Below are 14,711 nucleotides of genomic sequence, written 5' to 3'. Positions count from 1 at the left end.
AGCCAATATTTCTTCGGATACTATGTACTACTATATGGATTTCAAAGTTATCTTTAAATACAGATTCGTTTAATAGCAGACAAAACACTTGAGCAACGCAAATACTGCACGCAAATTAAAATAAGCATGTTCATTTGGAAGATAGAAACAATGAATGAAGTGAGATATAACTTTATTTTTGAAGTCCTCTTTTGCGATTCAAGAAACTGTTAAATTCAACAGGACGTAACTGTTACAGCCACCGCTGCAAGGTCTGGCTGTTAAATAAACTGCATAACAGGTTCTTAACAGCGACCGCTGCAGGTGCTTTGACTGCTGAAATTGCGTATATGCGTGTAAGCAAAATGCCAGCAACGCGTTTGACAAGGCTCATGTCCGCTCATTTCCCGCTAGAAACACTTCTACTTCGCTAGAGAAAATCACTGTATAATAGTTCAATTGTAACCGACTCTGCTGGCATTTGTTCTTTTCGCAAACTACCATACATATCCAAGCAAAGAAGACCGTCCAGTGTTACCAAGTGGGTACAATGGACCACAGCAGTTTGTATTAGCATTGGCAAATATAACGCTACCCTTTTGTACATACACCAGTTGCTAGTACAGCGATCAAAAAGAGACTCAAGATTAACTAATGTTATAGCTGCGTTTAATGAAGTATACATTCTTTGTCGGATATTGCTGCTCATTAACAAAAGTCCATTGTTGGATCTCAGCCACATTTGGCGAAAAGAGCATGAGATTTAGTGCATGACAGCAAGATTTTTTGACAAGGGCGACCGCAGGTTATTTTTCTGTCCTTGCTATAGCATTCATTCAAGAATATGGTAAATAAAAGTTTCTAGAAAATTCAATAAGACGATAATGCAGTTGCTGTTTCAAACCAGCAGATGGCAATCATGATGAGCGATACAGTGAACCCCCGCTTTTTGCACCCCCGTTTATTGCAGATCCCCACTTATTGCAACTTTTTTGAGCAGATTCCCGCTCAACACTTAGTAAAATTGCAGATTCCTCGGTTTTTGCAGATTGCAACTTGGAAATCAGGACCTGCAATTTCCCGCTTCAGCCTTATATATTGTATATTAATATCAAACTTCAGAGACAGTGAGACTCGAACCAGTGACAAAAGAGATACACTATTGTATTCTATTATTTAAGAGCTTTTAAACCAAATAAGGAAAGATGTGATTGCCAGCTTATCGATCCCACTTGTGTAACATATTCACATTTTGCAGTTCCTCAGATTTTGCAACTTTTTTGACGGTATTCCCGCTGTTGCAAAAAGCGGGGGTTCACTGTACTGGCGTGCCGCAGAATCTGGCAGCTGCGATACAAAAGTGTGCATCTGAGCTTTCTAGCATTTCGTAAGTAATGAAAAGAAAAATAATCAAGTGTTAGTTTTGTAGAAATTATGGGTGTTGTTTGTTTATATTTAGGATACATGTATCATACACGATGAAGCTGACGACGATAAAGATGTCAGTGATGACTGTATCTCCAACGGTGACAGAATGTCAGCGACGGCAAACAAATACATAAGAATAAGAAAATCAATAAATCATACATCTGCCATCACAGACACATATGTATGTCAAGATAAACGTAATAATGAAATAGCCTCAGTAATCATGCATTTATCTATCAATTGAACCTGCAATACATAGTGCGTACGTCGTTGATTGCATGGACGTCTCACGCAAGTTCCTATCAGTACAAGATGCTTATGTTAAGGAGCGTGTGAAAAAACAAAAGCCTTTCAGGTGCCGGCGAGCCGTAAGCATTTCCAATTCTTCGTTTCTATATATAGCGTATGGAAAAAGCAGAGTTTTGGCCGTGCGCCACGGCAAGTTCTCCCGCAAACACAGTCCATCTCATTACAAGAAGCCCCATACAGTTTTTTCGGACCCATGTTAACTCATTTTATCTGTCTTTGACTCTTTCAAGTCATATTACGTACACGTTAAAATATCCCATAAAGCAGCAGATGTGCCAACAGTATATTTTCATGAAAGGTAGTACTAAGCGTAAAACACCAAAGGGATAATTGTGTTAAAACACTGGGGAGCACTGATCGCCTGCATGTATATACCCGATTCGCATCGCTTGTGTTTCACTATAATCTGTCGCTCCAACTAAGGTTGTTATAAGGAACATTGAAGCTAAGCTTAGCATGATTAGATATACTATACGGTCCTTTGCCTTTAATCCTATCGTAACCTGTGCGACGAAAATCAACAGATAAGCTGGTGCAAGCGTGGCTGTACCAGCAACGACAGTTTCCGGAATGGTGAAACGGAATATTGATAGTCAATGATGTATCACATGACGTCAAGTCGTGCCTTTCAAAATGACGTTACTGCTTTATTTGAGTACTTACATATACTGACATTTTGCCTTGCTTGACATGTAGGGCCTTGCTTGACATGTGGGAGGCGGGCATATTATGCTGTACAGCACATTGTGGACCTTTAATCTTATTGTGTGGAACCTATCGAATATATCTTATGCCAAATATGCATGCGAAGCAGATTACGTGGATGCAGATCATCACTCACGGCTGGTTTCGGCTGAGTGGTTCCTAAAACCATGACTCAAAAATTTACTCTCGGAAATGGCTTTACGATTTCCCGTTTCCTTCGCATGGCAAATTTGCTTGTATGACCTCTATTACGGCTGTCTTATTTATATTATTCAGGAAGAATAAAGAGGTGGAAGCACTGCTGATGGTATTACGAATGCAACGAGCATGTTATCTCATGATGGTGGCTTGAAGTGAGAGAGAGAAGAGGGTTCCCGGAATCAAAGCAATTTCCAAAAATGATTCTTCTGGAAGGGTCTGTGCTACTGTGATTCGCTTGGGCCAACCGACAAGTTCCGCCCGGCTTTTGCCTAATTGGTGCATTCTATACGATATAAATATGCAACTCTGTGTCCTTTCCTCCCAGCCCCCACATTGCACAACAACTTACCCCAGCTTTACCTACTAATAAGCATGCTTAAGCTTTTATCACATCAGCAACCGCTGTTTAAGCAGCAGCTCACATCCCTTGCTATTCGGAGCACACACACTGCCGCTCAGAAGATTCCCAAGGATCTGCTTCGTGAGCTTCAGGCAACACGACCAGCGCCTATGCGCGATGAGTTCCTTGGTTCCAACAAACTCACAACCGACGATCTCGAGAAAATGGATATCGACAAGGCCAAGCACCATGTTCCGGAGACACTGAGTGACAAGTTTGCCTATCGCATGGTCAAGACGCTCCGTCTTTTGCCCGACACATACTTTGGTCGCGACCACTACATGCGTGCTGTCATGCTCGAAACCATTGCTGCAGGTACACATTCTCATTGATCTCGACTTGCTTCCATGACAGTCAAGGGGCTAGCTCTTGCTAAAAGAACAAACGTATCTATAGTTCCAGGCATGGTCGGTGGCATGCTAAGACACATGCGATCACTGCGGAACTTATCTGAAGACAACGGCTGGATCATCCACTTGCTCCACGAGGCGGAAAACGAACGAATGCACTTGATGACCTGGATGAAATGCTTGCAGCCAAGCTTGTGGAACCGATTGCTTATTTTGGGTGCCCAAGGCGTCTTTTTCAACAGCTATTTCTGGCTTTACGTGTTCTCGCCCAAGACAGCCCACCGTATGGTATGTCGAGTCGTACTATTATTATCAACTACTGCTGCTCTTCACTATGTACTAATGGAAGACTTACTCTTCGTTCCCTTACAATCATTATAGTGTGGCTATCTGGAAGAAGAAGCCGTAGTTTCGTATACCCACTTTTTGGACGATATTGATGCGGGTGTTCTGCCTAACGGCCCGGCTCCTTCAATCGCGATTGGTAGGTTTCTCCACAATTTACTTTTGAGCTTCATAATGATCATTACACTGGTATTAAATATCTCTGATAAAATCACAGATTATTATAACCTTCACCCAAGCGCATCCATTCGCGATGTTGTATTAGCTGTTCGTGCTGATGAAGCTTTGCATCGTGACGCCAACCATCACCTATCTGATCGAATTGCATACAACCGCGAAGATATTATTGCAGACATCAAGGCTGAGCAGCTCAGGAAAGTGCGAGCTGGCAAATGATGATCCAAATACTGCTGTTACTCCTCTTGCTAGCTAGAAAGAATGAAAGAAAAAACCGGTCGCATATAAAATACAGGCACACTTTGCTACATTTAAACTACTGCATACTTTTTTACCACTTGTATATATCACATCATCACAATAAAACAGTTAAATGAATGCTAAGAATGCTTATGCACAGCACAGTTACAATCTTGTTGGCGGAGATTCCCGCTTACCCTTCCCCGCTTTCTTCCCCACCGTTTCCCCAGCCTAGATTAACATATCCTCACTAAAATTCCCACACACCATTTCCTCTTTCCACCTCTTCCTTCCATGGAGAACCGAAAGCAAGGTCGTAATACTGCATGTCGACTTTGCAAAACACGTAAACGGAAATGCATTCGACAACTCGGAATGCCTTGTACACTTTGCCAACAGACAAGCCGATCATGTTCTGCGTACCTGGATGAATTAGGATCTTCGACCGCTATAACTGCGCCCAACAGCCTTCAAGATTACGACTTGGAACGTCGAATTTACAACGATCCTTTGCTCGAACATTATGTCGATTTATTTTTCCAGTATATCCACGACCCAGTTTTGACCGTCTTTCACAAGCCGACGTTCATGCTCCAGTTCCACAAGGGAAAAATCAAGCACTTTATTCTGTATGGCATAGCTGCACTAGCTGCTCGCTTTTCGAACGATTCGAGTATTCGTCACATCGATCCGCGGGAGCGTGGTGCAAACTATTATGAGATTGGTGTCCGCTTGCTCAAGCTTGCCATTGACGAGATCTGCATGGACACGATACATGGTTGTATGCTCTTTGCGCACTATGCTTCCGGATACATTCAGGTAGAACAAGAAGCCGTGTATGTTGGTGTCGCCATCAGAATCGCACATCTTTTGCACTTGCAAGAAGAACCAGATACTGGTAATGCCCTGCAGGATGAGGTGCTGAGACGTGCTTGGAGCATTTTGTTTGCGTCAGACAGATGGAGCGCGCTGGGGAATCGCATACCACGTATCACAGGCTTCGAATACACCACCGACCGGCCAGCAGCGAAGAAGCCTATGCCTGACATTGACTTCCTCCAGCTAATGGGAGACGAGCCGAGCAAGGAGTATTCAAAGGGAATTTGGTCACCGAATCGTGACCTACACGACATTGCATCCAATATCCATAAGCATCAATTGGCGTTACTGTATGATTCAGCGAGTCCGGAGGCGTCTTTCGAAAGAATCGATCAGATATCTTCTGATTTGCAAATGTGGCAGCAAAATCTACCGTCTCATTTCAAGTTTACTCCTCAAAACATCTACTTACAAAGCAGCTTGTCATACGGCGCCATTTTCCTGGGCACACATTTATCGTATCACTACAACTACGTCGTGTTACTATACCAATTCTTGTCCTATTCCGATGCTCAAAGCAGGAGCTATGCGGAACAATTGGAGTACCACGCATCGCACATCTCCGAGATCGTACGCTGGTCCAACCGAGTGCACAATAGCCGACTGCTCTACTCTGTAGTAGCACATATCTTGGTCATCAGCTCATCAGTACACCTGCATACGCTAATGTATGGCGATGACAAGGCGGTCAGTCGAGCAAAGGAGGATCTGGATACAAACTTCACGGCTATTATGGAGTTACGACGGTATTGGCCTGCCGTTGATGTATCAGCAGCTCGACTTCGAGTTTTTGAATCAGCATGTCTTACATCAAGTCAAAACACATGGCGAATGGATCGATGGCTGGTGAAGTTTCTACTGTTCCACACAAAGGATATGGATAACGATCAACGCGATGAACCGGTACAACCAATAACACCTTGCTCGGATATTCAATCACAAAATCAAACGCCGGCTCTGGTCTCACATCAAGCTACGGAGGATTCTAACCACCGGATGGTTGAAAATGCTCTTTCATGGCTGCTAAGCGCCGATCCATATACTGGATATCCACAGGATCTGTTTTTCTTTGATCCACAGCAAACACCTACGTCACCTACTACTCCTGTCCCAACAACAACGCCGAATATACCATAATGTATTACTTATTAAAAGTATATGTATTATTAACGTCTCTTTTTGTATCATGTAAGATGGATCTGTACATAGCAACTATATAGTCAACATGGCATGCTCAAGCAGCAATACTTTTTTTTTCATCCAAAAAACACTTTATTGTGCAATTAGACAACTGTTTTCACACTCGCAAAAACCAGCTGACAGTACAACTCCAAGCATGGCAAAAACTATTGTTGTGAACATCGTGATACGGACTGAATAACGAGTCGTTTTCGCTGTATGCCTCCCAAAACGTATCGGCACCACGATCAACCATACCCCCAAAGTATGTTTTGGCAAGTGCCAGGCACTGTTGTTTGGCATCGTTTCGGTGGAGAGCTTCAAGGACATAATGATATGAATATGGAGTGTTGGCTTTGATGGCATTAGGATCCTCAATGGCGGATAGGATGGCCTGCACGTGCTTCTCGGCTGGTAAGATTTGTGCCATACCCATCCATGCTTGCGACGCCCATGAGACTTGACCGTTGCAAACAAACACGCCCTTGTCAGTGTCAAAGAAAGACATCGCGCCTTGTGTAAGCTCCTGAATCTCTTTTGAATAATCCACGTTGACGTTGATGAGCTTTCCCAGCTGCTGAGCGGCTTTTAAGGCAAAGATAAAAACCCCTTGTATACTAGCTTGTCGATCAAGTTGCTCTTGCCAGTCGATAAAGTACCACACTTCAGGTTGCGGAGTGAACAAGCCATCGCGAATGTGATCGTGCAGTGTACGGGTCAAAATTTGTCGACATATGGGAAACAATCGTAAGCCGGTGGCGGTATCTTGAGTCGCTTGAACATACTCGAGTAATGTAACCACGAACAAGAGTTCGTAATCCACAATGTAGTCTCCACTCGTCGCAGGACGTGGGCGTTCGTATAGACATGCCATGATCTTGCCATCCACTTGTAACCCAGCAAACAGATACAGACACCGTTTGACCAAATCATTGTTTTGAAATGTGACATAGTTGACCAGCGCCTGTAGTCGCAAATCACCGAGCCATAGTCGTCGGTCTCGTCGGGGACCATCCTCATATACCGTCTGCATGCAGTCTCGCAAAGTTCGCAGGCCCACTTGGTCTATTACTTCGAAACCATCAAGATCGACTGGCTTGACATGGTTTGTTGCACTAGTGACAGCATGTGACTTGATGTTATGGAAACGCACCTTAAATTTGGGCGAAATTTCGAGAACCTGGAAACGTACATAGCGGAATGCATGACGACGTTTAATCTGCACCTTCTGCGGCAACTCATCCACGCTGATAACTTCGTAAGGGAACCAGGACGTGCTGATCCACGATTTGGACGGGTAGAATTCCTCGACCACATCGGCAGGGACTTCGCCAAATGTCAGACGCAACCGGGCAGGCGAATCGACGTTAATACCCTGAGCATCAAGATCGAAAGACAAGTAACCTGTGCGATGACCTTCAAAATCGACAATGAAATCCGCGCCGGTAGAATACCAGGTTTCTTCGTGTACTGACATGGGGTCTTGGGCAACGCGACGGTGTCTCAGGAACACAGTATCATCCGGCTCAAAGGACACGGTTTCAAGCGGTTCCTCGTCTGTGTATACCAGTTTGGGAATTAGGGCTTGTGCATCCGAGAGGAACGACGATGATTCTTGAAAAGTCTCAGCGGGGGCCATATTCTTAATTTGCTTGAGAAGAGTACGATGAAAGGAAGTGGTGTGGTTAAAATAGTAAAGAAGAAAAGGCAATTGCGGGCGGTAAGTGGTTGGGAAAATATGTGAAAGTGATGTGATGCTTGGTCCCTTTAAAGGAAAAATACACGGACAGCGGGCGGATGCCGGTGAGAAAGTTGGCGGCCCATGACGGACAATTTAGCGGAGATCCACCGCAATTTCTTAAAATGCACCCTGTCCATTTGTGTGGGGTAGCTGGTCTCCACATCTTCCCAAAACCATATAAGTATCACCATCCATCATCCATAATGCGTCGTCGAGTTTGTTTCCAGCCTCTCGTCATCATCGAGCTCCTTTATTCTCTTTTGCCTTTAATCATACCATGGGTCTCTTCCGCTCGCTGTTCACTGCAGTATTCGCCTGTGTGGGCTCTTTTCTCTTTGGCTACGACTCGGGTGTCATCACAAACGTCATTGCTCAGGAACATTTTGTCTCCCACTTTGAGAATCCTTCCGCTGCAGCACAAGGTGGCATAGTCAGCGCGTACACGGGCGGTGCCGTGCTCGGCTGTATCGTTATTTTTTATGTAGGCGACCCGCTTGGACGCACTCGCTCCATCTTTGTCGGCTCGTTCGTGCTTTTGTTCGGCTCTGCACTCCAAACGGGCTGTACCACCGTCGCAATGCTCATCGCGGGTCGTCTCATTGCCGGTATCGCCATAGGAATGCTGTCATCGACAAATCCAGTGTATTGTTCAGAGATTGCTCCCGTAGCTTGGCGCGGCATTATGGCTGGATTGCAACAATGGATGCTGTCGTGGGGTTTCTTTGCTGCACAGTGGATCGGTTATGGTAGCAGCTACGCTGACTCGGCCTTCCAATGGCGGTTCCCTCTTGCCTTCCAGTGCGTTCCCGCTCTCATACTCTGCTTGGGCATTCTCTTCCAGCTAGAATCTCCGCGTTGGCTCGTGCAGAAGGGTCGGCTTGATAAAGCGAAAGAGACTTTGCGTAAGCTTCACTACGACGGACACAACGACGACTTTTTAGAACTCGAGTACAACGAGATTCAAGCCCAAATCAACCTTGAGAAGAATCTGTCGGCCAAGTCCTGGAAATCCTTGCTGGGCAAAGCAAGCTCTCGGAAACGTGTTTACTTGGCTTGTGGGATTCAGCTTGCTGGACAACTGTCTGGTATCAACGTGATCAATTACTATGCAAGTATACATGATTCACATGGTTTACTTGTAATCACATAGAGCTAACATCTTCCGTACGCTTTTATTATAGGGCCCTCGTATTTACGCAGCTCTGGACATTGATACTCAAACCTCGCTGATGATCATTGGTATTTCCGGTGCTTTATCGATTGTCTGGTGCACTATCGGTTTGTGGCTTTCGGAGAGCATTGGGCGTGTGAAGCCTTTGATAATTGCCTGCTACGGTATGGCATGCTGTCTTTTGATCAATGCGGTGCTCTCCCAAACTGTTGTTGCAGCTGGTACAACCAACCATAATGCTCTCCGTGCCAGCGTTTCCATGAACTTTTTGATCTCTTTCTTCTTTACACCGCTTGGTATTAACAGCTGGGTACGTTTACCAGAGTACCTTCTTTATCAATGACGGAAGAAGTAAAAGCTGATGTCTACTTCAATCATAGATATATCCTGCCGAAATCTTCAACACTGAGACCCGTGCACGAGGAAACGCTCTTGCTACAGTCACTAATTGGATATTCAATCTTATCTTTGCTCAAATCTCACCCATTGCATTGGAAGCTGTCGGCTACAGATACTTTTATGCGTTCATGGCATTCAATATTGTCACCGGTACGTGCTTTTGGATCTTTTACCCGGAGACTCGCGGCAAGACACTCGAGCAGATGGGCGAGCTATTCGGAGACGAGGTTATACATGTTGATGCCACATCCAGTGACGAGTACAAGGCTTCTAGCACGGGCGAGAAAGATATCAGCGGTGGTGACCTGGAGAAGAAATGATACCATCCAATTTATCTTTAATATCTTTTTTAATTTCTCCTTACTTAGTCTCCTAATAGTATAGTATAAGTTATCCTTATGTCTTATGTAACAGTAAAAACTTAGTTCTGATGTGGTCATCCATTTACAAATAAATCTGTAACTAATTATACCAAGTACTCGTATTACGTGATCTGTAAATGGCTACAATTAGAAAGAAGTACTATGTTTATGTGCACATGTGTACGATTATAACGCGTTGCTTCATTACTGCTGCTGAAGTACGTGTGGAGCTTGGAGCAAGAATGAGTAGAGCCAGCGTAGCGTAAATACATGGCACTACAGTAGAACTATTTGATGTGATAGTAATACGAGTGTATTTTAGTTAGCATAGCCAACGTTACATGTACATACCTCTGAGTGTACATCTGACGCGCGCTAGCTTGTTACTGTAATACCGACAGGGCACGGTGTACGAATTCAACAAGACCTTAACCATGCCAATACAAAACGGTATGTTCACTTGTAGGTAACGGTATCATAGAAATGTCACTATATCTAAATAAAGTATTTAGCAAGAAGAATGCTCCGTAATTTTCAAAGAAATCCACACAGATGTTGGAAAGAGTGAGGGTGGGAAAGGATCATAAGGATAAGCACGATCGTCGTGTATAAACAGCAGGACAGAATTTATTGCAGCGACATACTCCCCTTTCTTTTGCTTGCTATAAATATATTGCAAAGGAGAACTTGGAATAGCCGTCGCCACTGTTGTATTAGGTAGATCCATTCGAGCTTTGATGGTAGTAGCTTCCGCACGTGTTTGAGTAATGATAAGCAACCTTCTGAAGGACCGAGCGTATAGCAATGGTTGTCCTGAAAGTTGTTTACCTACAAGCAGTTATTTGCCGCAGCCACCGCCATCATCGTAATATCCGATGCCTTTTGGATGATATATCCCGTTACTGCTCTACTCCATATAAACAAGCACGATATCTAGTAAAATTCAGAAGGAGCAACAGCGGCCATGTAAGAGCAGCAATACCGTAATAGTATTCAGTGATCATGTAGAAGCGAATGCATCGCACGTGTGGATCCAAACTGAAATATCCGTCGTTTGGGCCTGAACAGAGATCCAGTTGCCTTAGATACGACTATACACACCTAACCATAATCGGCTGATGCAAGGACTTACATAATATTGTCAATTCCAAGTCAGATCATTCTCCTTGGCCTTGACAGGCTCTCTATTTCCGCTGCCCCCGCCGACATTATTCTCGTCCTTCGTTTCTAGTAGTACAACAGCTCAAATATCAATGGGACATTCACGTAATGATTATAGCAATGGCTCTAGCAATCGTTGGACAGACAAATTACTGTGATGCTGACCTGAGCGGTTTCTAGACGACCTGCAGGAATACCTTTCGTTCGCGATTGCTTTGGCCAAGGAGGCCGGCAAGATGATTAAAGACGCCACAGAAACCAGAATGTCAGGCACTGGCAACCAGTTTCTGGTAAAGTACGACAACCCGACCGACTTGGTGACGGAAACCGACCAGGCTGTTGAAAAGTATATCAAAAAGCGCCTCTCGGAAGCATACCCGGAACATCGGTACGAGTTTTTTTTTTCCTTTGTGGGTGGTCTTAAAAGAAAGAAGATTCTAAAAAATGTATAAAGGTTCATTGGCGAAGAAACGATGGCTGAAGGCGTGGAAGCAGTGTTTACGGACGAACCTACTTGGATTGTCGATCCAGTCGGTAAAGCATACTGTTTATTGGTTGGAGAATGACGGCACAAGAGATAGAAGGAAAAAAAGTTGACACATGTAGTTTAGACGGAACAACCAACTTTGTGCACGGACATCCGTTCGTCGCTGTGTCCATCGGCCTGACCATCGGCAAGGAACCTGTAGTAGGCGTTGTCTATTGCCCGCTTATGAACGAACTATATTCTGCCGCCAAGGGCTTGGGCGCTTTTCTCAATGAAAATGTACGACTACCTCTCTTCCAACCCACCCCGCCACCACTTGGCGACCTATCAGAATGCATTGTTGCCACGGAGGCTGGTTCGGATCGTTCGCCCGAAGTGTTTGACAAGAAGATGGCAACCATCCACACGATCCTGAAACAAAAACAAAACAACGGCAAACAAGCACATAGCATCCGCTGCACGGGTTCGGCAGCCATCAACCTGTGCACCATTGCCAAGGGTGTTGTTGATGTATACTGGGAAGTCGGCTGCTGGGAGTGGGATGTTGCAGCAGCGATTGTCATTGTGCGCGAGACGGGGGGCATTGTCGTATCCGGCGGAAGTAATCCTGATGCATCGCCAGTGAACATCTTTAGTCGCAAATACTTGGCGATCCGTGGCGCGCAGGATGAAGCCAGCCAGCTCAAGGTCGCTCATCAAATGTGGGATATCATTCCCGACATTGATGCACCCAGAAAGGCTGTGCCTGGCGGATTCGAACCATAATTAACAACCCCACATGCATATAGGCCAAACATACAATGTATAGTTTTAGACTGTTATAGATAAAATTGTTTTTTTTTTGTTCAAATGTATACATAAACTAAAGGAAGCAAGGAAAAAAAAAGAAGAGGTTGTGTTATCCGAAACTCCACCCCCCCTCAATCGTATAGCGTAATGTGCTGATTTTTGTTGCTGGGTGGCTGCTGGTTTGACTCTTGTGTGTATGTATGGTGTGTCAGTGTGTGGAGATTTTGTAAGGGTGACGGTGATATATGGAAAGAAAGACAACCAAAAGACGACAGATCAAGGGGGAAAGAGGATGGAATGGAAGGGAAAGACAATATACTCTATGGGATGGCTTTCAATAGCTTATTGCTGAGCACACTGAACGCCGGGGCCACCTCTGCCATCCTCGTCATCCTCGTCCTCGTAGGCGCTGCCCTGTGCTCTCTGGGTTTGGTAGCCGTCTGCGTCAGCCATGACAACCTCGTCGACCTGCTTGTCGCCAAAGCTTGGCAGCTGTGCACGGGGAGGTAAAATGCCGTCAAGCTTGCCAATCGTCTCGGGATCGGTCCAGTTGGGATTGGGGAACTCGACGCTGAACTTGACAAACATGTGGCCGTGGTTGTGGTGGCGGTACGTGGGCATACCTTCGTTGGGAATCACCTTGATGCAGTCAGGTTTGATCGCTTCACCCGGAAGCACCGACACAAGCAAGACACGCTCGTCGAGGTGGGGAATGGCAAATTGACCGCCGGCCAGCGCCGTCAACAGATCAATCTTGGCTTCGTACACCAAATCGTCGCCCTTGCGCTGGAAGCGGGGGTGTTGCTTCTCGTCAATGGCAATGATGATATCGCCGGGAATAATACCGGGTGCCTGGTCGCCTTCGCCAGAGAACGTGATACGTTGGCCGTCGCGCATGCCCTTGTCAATGAACACCTCAAGAATCTTGCGCTCGCTGATAATTTTCTTGCCCATGCACTGCTTGCAGCGGTCCTTGTCGCTGATGACCTCACCCTCACCACGGCAGTCGGTACAGGGCTGCTGGATCTGTTGAACCATAGGGCCCATCTGTCGCATAATAATACGGACACCGTTACCGTTACATGATCGGCACGTCTGCATAGCTCCCTCCTTGCCACCACGGCCCTCACATCGAGAGCAGATCACGCTCTTTTGCAAAGCCAGCTTGGACGTCTTGCCAGCATACAGGTCTTCCAAAGAAACCTTCAAGTGGTGCATCATGTCCTTGCCACGACGGGGGCCAGAGGGACGGGAGCGTCCGCCGCCGCCGCCAAAGAGGCCGCCACCAAACAGCTGAGAGAACAGATCCTCTGCATCCATGCCTCCCATACCACCTTGACCATTCAAGCCCTCTTCACCAAACTGATCGTACATTTGTCGCTTTTCGGAATCAGACAATATTTCGTAAGCATGCGAGATCTCTTTGAACTTGTCACCAGCTTCAGGATTCTATATGTAAATGATTGCATTGTCACGAAGAGTATAAAATATTAGTCATTGTATATGAAGACAAGAATGAGTCAGCTAGCTCAGTCCTTCCCCTAAGCCTATGTCACATCTTTTTCCTTCCTTCCTTCCTTCCTTCAGTTGAAAGGTATATATACCTTGTCAGGATGATACTTTAAGGCAAGCTTTCTGTAAGCCTTCTTCAAATCGCTTTCTGAAGCATCAGGGCTGACGCCAAGAACGTCGTAGTATTTTGATTCTCGGACCATAGTGGATGTATAGATTGAAGTTTTTTTGTTGGTGAAAAAGGGAAGGAAAGGAAAACGAAGGAAGGAGCGAGAACTTTTGGGTGAGCTTTAAAGTCCGGTGTTCAGGGCACTATACAAAAACTTTTTTTGGCGCTATGATTGGTCATACATCTCTGGATTCAAGCCATCGACAAGAGATAATACTCTAAGTACACTAAAACGTATCCTATTAGCTTATGTTGGTTTTGGTTTGTGACCCCATCTACAGTATGGTAGAATGGAATCGTTGCTTGTTATTATTGGAACCGTCAAGCGGTTGCAGTTGCTGACAAAAACACAGGAGGACAGTACAGGCATTTTGGAAAGGTTGACTTGTCACCCTTCAAACATGATTTTCCGCTTGGATTTTTTCAGTTGGCGCTGGAGGATTATCACATTGCCAGAAAGATGTTTGTTACTTGGCGCGACGATTTCTTGGAAATTGGTATGATAAGAATGCAAAATTGCGCATAGAGAAAGATGATATCTTGAGGATATATGGATGCCAAATATTCGTGTATGCGCAGGAATCAAAAGAAAAGTGTTCTTTCGTTTTACACATATTATTGAGAGGGGTGACTGCAGGAAAAAATTTACACGGATAAGAAGATGGTATATACATTTTTGGTTATTAAATAGAAAAGAAGAAAGAACTGTTCGAGATGAAGTGGGGCAT

General features: G+C 45.1%; 6 protein-coding genes across 6 annotated transcripts; 4 read left to right on the top strand and 2 right to left on the bottom strand.

Annotated features, from left to right (window-relative positions):
• Window positions 1–2,994: 2,994 nt before the first annotated feature.
• Window positions 2,995–4,113, top strand: BDB00DRAFT_877373 (alternative oxidase-domain-containing protein; the record flags this gene model as incomplete). Its single annotated transcript, XM_053127606.1, has 4 exons — window positions 2,995–3,337; window positions 3,419–3,660; window positions 3,754–3,856; window positions 3,935–4,113. 4 exons carry the CDS (start codon window positions 2,995–2,997, stop codon window positions 4,111–4,113), a joined length of 867 nt encoding a protein of 288 aa, XP_052974756.1.
• Window positions 4,114–4,452: 339 nt separating this feature from the next.
• Window positions 4,453–5,925, top strand: BDB00DRAFT_725608 (uncharacterized protein; the record flags this gene model as incomplete). Its single annotated transcript, XM_053118235.1, has 1 exon — window positions 4,453–5,925. A coding segment is annotated over one exon (1,473 nt), but the record flags the coding sequence as incomplete, so codon positions are not given.
• A 385-nt stretch (window positions 5,926–6,310) lies between these two features.
• Window positions 6,311–7,831, bottom strand: BDB00DRAFT_877371 (bacterial alpha-L-rhamnosidase domain protein; the record flags this gene model as incomplete). The annotated part of the gene is made up of 1 exon (XM_053127605.1): window positions 6,311–7,831. One exon carries the CDS (start codon window positions 7,829–7,831, stop codon window positions 6,311–6,313), a length of 1,521 nt encoding a protein of 506 aa, XP_052974754.1.
• A 190-nt stretch (window positions 7,832–8,021) lies between these two features.
• Window positions 8,022–10,246, top strand: BDB00DRAFT_40061 (general substrate transporter). Its single transcript, XM_053117242.1, has 3 exons — window positions 8,022–9,041; window positions 9,115–9,414; window positions 9,485–10,246. The coding sequence occupies exons 1-3, from the start codon at window positions 8,211–8,213 to the stop codon at window positions 9,821–9,823; spliced, it is 1,470 nt and encodes a 489-aa protein (XP_052974753.1). The 5' UTR covers window positions 8,022–8,210; the 3' UTR covers window positions 9,824–10,246.
• A 776-nt stretch (window positions 10,247–11,022) lies between these two features.
• On the top strand, window positions 11,023–12,330 carry BDB00DRAFT_847863 (inositol monophosphatase). The gene is made up of 4 exons (XM_053125261.1): window positions 11,023–11,131; window positions 11,207–11,414; window positions 11,481–11,560; window positions 11,638–12,330. The coding sequence occupies exons 1-4, from the start codon at window positions 11,119–11,121 to the stop codon at window positions 12,276–12,278; spliced, it is 942 nt and encodes a 313-aa protein (XP_052974752.1). The 5' UTR covers window positions 11,023–11,118; the 3' UTR covers window positions 12,279–12,330.
• On the bottom strand, window positions 12,331–14,126 carry BDB00DRAFT_847862 (uncharacterized protein). Its single transcript, XM_053125260.1, has 2 exons — window positions 13,907–14,126; window positions 12,331–13,751 (listed from the first exon to the last, which is right to left on the bottom strand). The coding sequence occupies exons 1-2, from the start codon at window positions 14,015–14,017 to the stop codon at window positions 12,645–12,647; spliced, it is 1,218 nt and encodes a 405-aa protein (XP_052974751.1). The 5' UTR covers window positions 14,018–14,126; the 3' UTR covers window positions 12,331–12,644.
• Window positions 14,127–14,711: the final 585 nt, after the last annotated feature.

The sequence above is a fragment of the Zychaea mexicana genome (assembly GCF_025766255.1).
Source record: "Zychaea mexicana strain RSA 1403 chromosome Unknown BDB00scaffold_107, whole genome shotgun sequence".
NCBI classification, from domain to species: domain Eukaryota; kingdom Fungi; phylum Mucoromycota; class Mucoromycetes; order Mucorales; family Lichtheimiaceae; genus Zychaea; species Zychaea mexicana.
Note: the sequence above shows the minus strand (reverse complement) of the source record. Positions and strands in the feature narration are given on the sequence as shown.

What these genes read in the sequence shown, in the direction of transcription:
- BDB00DRAFT_847863 (XM_053125261.1), top strand. An exon ending in GAAGCATACCCGGAACATCG is followed by an intron (nt 11,415 to 11,480) that starts GTACGAGTTTTT and finishes AAATGTATAAAG; the next exon opens with GTTCATTGGCGAAGAAACGA. An exon ending in TTGGATTGTCGATCCAGTCG is followed by an intron (nt 11,561 to 11,637) that starts GTAAAGCATACT and finishes CATGTAGTTTAG; the next exon opens with ACGGAACAACCAACTTTGTG.
- BDB00DRAFT_847862 (XM_053125260.1), bottom strand. Translation starts at nt 14,017, where the DNA reads ATGGTCCGAGAATCAAAATACTACGACGTTCTTGGCGTCAGCCCTGAT. An exon ending in TAAAGTATCATCCTGACAAG is followed by an intron (nt 13,752 to 13,906) that starts GTATATATACCT and finishes ATTTACATATAG; the next exon opens with AATCCTGAAGCTGGTGACAA.
- BDB00DRAFT_40061 (XM_053117242.1), top strand. Translation starts at nt 8,211, where the DNA reads ATGGGTCTCTTCCGCTCGCTGTTCACTGCAGTATTCGCCTGTGTGGGC. An exon ending in TCAACGTGATCAATTACTAT is followed by an intron (nt 9,042 to 9,114) that starts GCAAGTATACAT and finishes CTTTTATTATAG; the next exon opens with GGCCCTCGTATTTACGCAGC. An exon ending in CGCTTGGTATTAACAGCTGG is followed by an intron (nt 9,415 to 9,484) that starts GTACGTTTACCA and finishes CTTCAATCATAG; the next exon opens with ATATATCCTGCCGAAATCTT.